This window comes from Mandrillus leucophaeus, unplaced genomic scaffold (assembly GCF_000951045.1).
Source record: "Mandrillus leucophaeus isolate KB7577 unplaced genomic scaffold, Mleu.le_1.0 Scaffold14, whole genome shotgun sequence".
NCBI lineage: Eukaryota > Metazoa > Chordata > Mammalia > Primates > Cercopithecidae > Mandrillus > Mandrillus leucophaeus.
The window spans coordinates 3666285-3673401 of record NW_012101365.1 but is presented as its reverse complement, the minus strand read 5'-3'; the positions used below and the strand labels follow the sequence as shown (position 1 = coordinate 3673401).

The following is a 7117-nucleotide window of genomic DNA, read 5'->3' as shown; positions in this document are numbered from 1 at the left end:
GGGAGGCTGAGGCAGGAGAATCACTTGAACCCAGGAGGCAGAGGTTGCAGTGAGCCGAGATCACACCACTGCACTAGCCTGGCAACAGAGCAAGATTCTGTCTCAAAAAAAAAAGAAAAAAAAATTGAGGATAAAACAAATTTGTAAAAATGAAAAACAGTTTTTGAAATAAAGACCTTAATAAATGGGCTAAATAGCAGATTAGAGTCAGCTGAAGAGAGAATAAGTGACTTGGAAGATATGTATCTGAAGATATTACCCCAGAATGCTGAGTCAGACAGAGATAAAAAATAGATAAATTAAAGGGTATGAAGAATAGAAGACCTAACATGCTTCTAATTATAGAATCTCAGAAAGAGGGAACAGAAATAATGAAAGAGAGTAACTTTTGAAGAAATAATGGTTGTTGCCAGGCATAGTGGCTTACACATGTAATCCCAGCACTTTGGGAGGCTGAGAAGACTGCTTGAGCCCAGGAGTTTGAGACCACTCTGGGCAACTTAGCGAGACCCTATCTCTACAAAAAATACAAACATTAGCTGCATGTGGTGGTGCATACCTGCAGTCCTAGCTACCTGGGGGGCTGAGGCGGGAGGATCACTTGAGCCTGGGAGTTCAAGGCTGCAGTGAGCTGTGATTATGCCACTGCACTCTAGCCTGGGTGACACAGAAAGACCCTGTCTTAAAAAAAGTTAAAAAAAAAAAATTAAAAAAAAAAAGATAATGGCTGTAAATTTTCAACAATGAACATGAATCTGCAGGTCCAGGAAGTATAATGTATCTAAGATAAATGAAAAGAAATACAGGCTATGGTAGCCAGTCTACAAGTTAGATTTCAATGATTATCACCTCCTGGTATTTATACCCTTATGTTGCCTTCCAAACTGTATCAGGGTTGGTCTGTGTGACCAATAGCATATGACAAAACTGATGATATATCACTTCTGAGATCAGGTTATAAAAGACACTGTGGCTTCCATCTTGGTTGTTCTCTTGCTTTCTTGTTCTTTCCTGGATCACTTGCTCTGGGGAAAGCCAGCTGCCATGTCACGAGCAGCTCCAAGGAGGGGCCCACATGATGAGAAACTGAGGCCTCCTGCCAGCAATCCTGTGAGCCATTTTGGAAGCAGATCCTTAAGCCCTGGTCAAGCCTTCAGATGGCTGCAACCCCAGCCAGCAGCTTGACTGCAACCTCATAAGAGACCCTGTGCCAGAACCAACCAGATAAGCTGCTCCTGGATTCTCAACTTAAAAAAATTGTGTGAAATAATAAATATTGTCTTCAGCAGCTAAATTTTAGAGTAATTTTTACACAGTGATAGATAACTAATACATATGCCAAGACCAAACAGTTCTGAATGGCTTACAAAGAACCTTCTCCATCTGGTCCAGAATGTCTCTCCAGTCTCATTTCTTGCCATGCTCTCTAAAGCACATTACATTTCTAACACACCAAACTACTTTTAGTTTCTGGAATGCACCATGTTCTCTCCCACCTCCACCTTCTATATAGCTCACGTGATGTACCCTGGCCTGACACATTTCTTCAACACCTTCTGCCCTACTCCTAACACATATAGTCATTTTGCTAACTTCTCCCCATCATCAGAGCACTCATCACATTGTATGATAAAGTCTTGTTAAACTGTGTTTCTATTAGACTTCAGGCTCCAAAAAGGCAGGACAATATCTGTCTCCTTCATTATTATGCCTATATAGTTCTCAACACAGAAAAGGTACTCAGTAAATATTTGTCCCTTATAACCCACAGGATAGGAACAGGCAGGAAGACTAAAGGTTGAAGAAATGTAAACACTCTCAGGCAGTGATCCAAATGAAATCTTCAGCATAGCAACTGATGTAACTATAAAGAAACCAAGAAACTCCTATATTCCATACAACCTCAGGTTTAGGGGAGGCTTGGGATAGAGTCAAAACTCAAAGTTGGATGGTTTCCAGGTCCTCTTAAGTCAAGCCCTGTTGTGGTTTCGTTATGATCCTTGAAATGAAATCTCCAAACATCAGAAATACCCATTCTTGAAAGCATACTCACAATTATACTCAAACACCAAATAGAAATTATTTTTTTAATTATAATCTTCAAATCTTCAAATCCAGCCTATTTAAGTTATGATCATATACAGTATTTGTGGAATGTGCTTAACTATATACATATATATGTACACATATACATGTCATAAAATATTAATCACTAGTACCCTCTACTGGTGGAAATACTTTATCTGCTCATATGAATGGTCTTATTGCCCCCTAGTGATTATAACCTATAAAGACAAAATCCAGCAGCAGATGGGAGAACCTCCTTGGCTACAATAGTAGGGTTTTATATTCTTAAAGCATCTGATTTTCTCAGATTCCGGTTTATATTACAGGGGTACAACTCTAAGACTCTTGGGGGGCCCTCTGGGGATTTTGCACAGCTCTTCCCAGCTGTTAGTGCCAGTTCTGAAGCTGCTCTCTCTTCTGCTTCTCATGAACAAGAGGTCAAGGGGAGGCAGACAAGGCAATGGCTGCCCTAGTGAGGGCAAGAACAGCAGCTGTGAATGACTGTCCCGGACTCCCTGGGGAGCTGGGAGCAGCTTGAGTAACACATGTTGGCACTTCCTTGCATATTATTCACAGTTGTGTACTGTACTAAAATGGCAATTCAACATGTCCCCGACTTACCTTTTAAGAATCTCCAATGCTATAATATCAAGATGTAACTGAAATGTCACCTCCTCTATGAAGCCTTTTCTGAAGTCCCCAGTATATACCTTGTTTAGATTAGAATAGTACCCAGAACACTATTTACATGTTTTTATTGATAACCTACAATATTTCACTGTTCCCATTTGTCTATATGCTTGTCTCCGCTACCAAACCCTAAGTTTCTTTTTTTTTTTTTTGAGACAGAGTCTGAGTCGCCCAGGCTGGAGTGCAGTGGCACGATCTTGGCTCACTGCAACCTCTGCCTCCCAGGTTCAAGCAATTCTCATGCCTCAGCCTCCTGAGTACCTTAAGATTACAGGCATGGACTACCATGTCTGGCTAATTTTTGTATTTTTAGTAGAGATAGGGTTTTGCCATGTTGTCCAGGCTGGTCTCAAACTCCTGACCTCAAGTGATTTGCTCACCTCAGCCTCCCCAAGTGTTGGGATTACAGGCATGAGCCACCACACCCAGCCCAAACCCTAAGTTTCTTGAGGTCACAAATGACGTCGTATCCATTTCTGCATACCCAGCATCTAGCACACTCAAAATGTTATCCATGTGTTATTACCAGTTATGCCAGTAAGTACATAAATAAAATGTAAGCACTTAGAAACTTTCATGGTAATTTGACAAGGGTAATTCTATATCTGTTGAAACTAATTTTAAAAATGGGCTTGTATTTTGTACATTCCATTTCATTTTTCTGATTTGTTTTTTATGTATTACCAAGGTACTGGTCTGCAACCAACAGATAATTTTTTAAATAACAGTCCTTTACCAGAGAATTGAAAGCATTGATAAGGGAGATAACTTCATGTTTGAAGGAGAGAGGATGGAAAGAAGGGAGACAAAATATAAGCTTTCTGAAAAAATAAAATTAAGAAGGAATATACCTATCTTTGTTGATTTTAACACTTCCCTGGAGGGTATTTTCTTCTTTAATTCTTGTAAGGCTTCAATGAGATTCTCTTTGGTTTGATCAGGAAGTTCCAGCATAGTTTTCCATCTTTTTATGTCTTCTACAACCACAACTCTCTGGGAAAAAGAAAAGTCATTTGGAAAATGGAAAATTTGCATTAGAAAGACATCTGCCTTCACCTGAGCTAATGGGGCTCCTATTGACATATGAATTATTGATTATGACCTAAACCAAAGTACAGTGCATCTGATGGCCCCAAATGATGGGTAATTGCTTAAAAGCAGGTATGGCTTACTGCAAATCAGGAAGAGAGGTGCATCTATTAGGAAAAGTGCAAGTTTTAATCTTACCATCTCAGACACCACTGGGCACTTAGCAGTGAGAGGCAATAAGGATGAGAAGAGAAAAACAATGCTGAGGTAAATCAACTCTATAGCTCACTTAAGAGTGTCTTAATTCATAGGTAAGAACAATGAGCAGAGAAGTCAGGCATGTTTATTTCAACAATCAAAAGCACACTTCAGTAGTTCCCCACTGCCTAGAGGATAAAACTCAAAACTCTCTCTTGTTCCAGTAATTGTTTAAATCTTCATACACATAGAAAGGTACAGCGAGTAACCCACTATTTATAATGGAAAAAATGAACACTTTGCTATTTCACATAAAATAATAAAACATTATAAAGTTTAAGTATCTTTGTACACTGCATCAACTCATTCCCCTCCTTCCCTTCCTAGAAGAAACTATGTACCATCTTAAAGCTGATATGCATCTTTCCATTAAGTATAAAAAATTAACAGTTAAAGAATCTGGATGAAGGAGATGGGAAAGTTCTTCATACTGTGTTGCAAACTTTTCTTTTTTCTTTTTTTTGAGACGGAGTCTTGCTCTGTCGCCCAGCCTGGAGTGCAGTGGCCGGATCTCAGCTCACTGCAAGCTCCGCCCCCCGAGTTCACGCCATTCTCCTGCCTCAGCCTCCCGAGTAGCTGGGACTACAGCCGCCCGCCACCTCGCCCGGCTACTTTTTTGTATTTTTTAGTAGAGACGGGGTTTCACCATGTTAGCTAGGATGGTCTCAATCTCCTGACCTTGTGATCCGCCCGTCTCGGCCTCCCAAAGTGCTGGGATTACAGGCTTGGGCCACCGCGCCCGGCCCAAACTTTTCTATAGTGTTGAAATTATGCCACTAAGAATTTTTCAAAAAGTAAAGTGGGAGACTTTTAATTTGCTTTTATAACTACACACACACAAAAAATCTCATCTTAGATTGTTATTATCTGAGGGAGATGGGCACAGTGAGGGAACTAAAGGGGATTCTGGGATTCTGGTAATACTTTCTTGATCTGGATGCTGGTGTGTTTATTGTGAAAATTCCTCATGTACACTTATAATTTGTGCACTTTTCTATATGCATTTTCTATATGATAGTTTGATAAAAGCAACAAAAAAAAGTCTTATCTCTCTCCCTTGGCTGGTGTCTGCTTCCAGCCTAGAAGCCTATGGTGGGAGGAGGGTATGTTTGATTTCCCTCTCACCCCAGCTTTGCTTCTCTTCCTCTCCAATCCGCTTGTTTGCTTTGGTTTCTGACCCTTCCAGGTTCAAAGCCAAGAAAAGGAAAAGAGGAAAGGGGAAGGAAAAGCCTTACTTTAACATAGTGATACTATGCTAATCAGGTTTTACTACTACCTGGACTTGGCAGATGTTGAAAGCTGACTTTCTTTTTCTCGTGTAGGTTACTTTTCCAGTTCCTTGGAAAGCTCCCACTGTTGAGCTCTCACCTGCAGTTCCCATACTGTGGGCACTGTCTCCTTCTGCCAGCCATCCATAAGTCCTCTCGATTTCCCAGTTTTTGGCAACCCACCTCCCACAGGCTCTCCCTGTAGGGATCCCACTGCCTTTCCAAGTATCTTTGTGGACCCATCCATTTTCATTCAATTCCAGGCCAGCCAGCATTTTCTCCCACGCTTGCCCACACCTTTGTCCTAAAGAATTTGGTAACAGCCCTCCCAACGCACCCACTTCTCCTTTTGACATCAGTCAGCCACTCTCTGTCTTTAGACTTTCCCAGGCATAGTCTGATCTCTGTCCACCAACCCCAGGAACTAAAGTCAAGTTCTTCAAGTGAAAAAATACCGTGGCACTCTTGCTTCATCCAGAGGAATTCTCTCTCCCCTCTTCCTTTAACTTCAACCTACTTTATAGCTTATGGTGGGTGATGGGTTCAGGATCCCAAAACTGGTCTTCAGGTATTGCCTTCTGTATAGATGGTCTAAAATCGCATTGGGAAATATCATTTGATACCTACTGCTTTGTTCTCAGTCTTCAGGGGCATTAGTTAAAATTGAGACAGTCTTTTTCTAGGATCTGTTACAATATAAAATGGTATTAGTGTTAAACTGTATGAAAAATAAATCAATAAAGCCAAGTAAGGGGAAATTTTGAATAGGAAGAAAGTGCAAATATCATGTCTTTTTCACCAATGTATTTTATTGATTTATCCATACTGAAATATGTAATCCCGGTTGATCCATTTTAATAGTATTAAATAGTATTCCATTATTTTTATATACAAATGTCTTAGAAGTTTAAAACTATTCCCCTATTAAGTATTTAGTTTCTTTCCCCATATTTTACATGTTATAAACATTGTTTCAATGAACACAATGAACTCCTGTCTATGACAGTTTTTTGTATATTGTCTTCATCTCTTTACTTTCAACTTTTCTGGGTCATTACACTTTACATAACCTGTGGCTGCTTTATTTTGTTCCCTGCCTCCTATTCCAATCTGAGAAACTCTATCTTTTAATAGGCATGTTTAATCCATTTGTATTTATTATGATTATTGATATATTTGAACATATTTTCTCTTTTTTCTTCTTTTGTATCTTCTATTTAACAGTTTTCTTTAATCTATTTTTTTCCTTTTTCCTTTTTCTGTTTTCTATAGATGGGGTCTTGCTCTGTTGCGCAGGCTGGGTGCAGTGGTAACAATCATAGCTCACTGTAGCCTTCAACTCCTGGGCTCAAGCAATCCTCCTGCCAGCTTCCCAAGTAGCTGGGAGTACAGGTACTTGCCACCATGCCTGGCTAATTTTTGTTGTTGTTGTTGTTGTTGTTTTTGAGACAAAGTCTTGTTCTGTCACCCAGGCTGGAGTGCAATGGCACAACCTTGGCTCACTGCAACCTCCGCCCCTCCTCCCCCAACCTGTTCAAGCAATTCTTCTGCTTCAGCCTCCCAAGTAGCTGGGATTGCAGGCATGCACCACCACGCTTGGCTAATTTTTGTATTTTTTGTAGACGTGGGGTCTCACTCTGTTGCCCAGTGCCCAGGCTGGTCTCAAACTCCTGGCCTCAACTGATCCCCTCACCTCAGTCTCTGAAAGTACAGGGATTACAGGTGTGAGCCACTGTGCCCAGCCCCTTTTTTTTCCCCTCTATGGTTTGGAAGTTATGTATTATATTTCTATCATTTGAGTGTTT

At 40.4% G+C, this 7117-nt stretch overlaps 1 protein-coding gene across 1 annotated transcript in view; it reads right to left on the bottom strand.

Moving 5' to 3' along the window:
• Window positions 1-7117, bottom strand: part of TCEANC2 (transcription elongation factor A (SII) N-terminal and central domain containing 2) — a 52040-nt gene that overhangs the window by 25652 nt on the left and 19271 nt on the right. The window contains exon 3 of the mRNA XM_011973803.1: window positions 3609-3750. Within this exon, the coding sequence (XP_011829193.1) occupies window positions 3609-3750 (142 nt within the window). The remainder of the gene's footprint in view (window positions 1-3608; window positions 3751-7117) is intronic.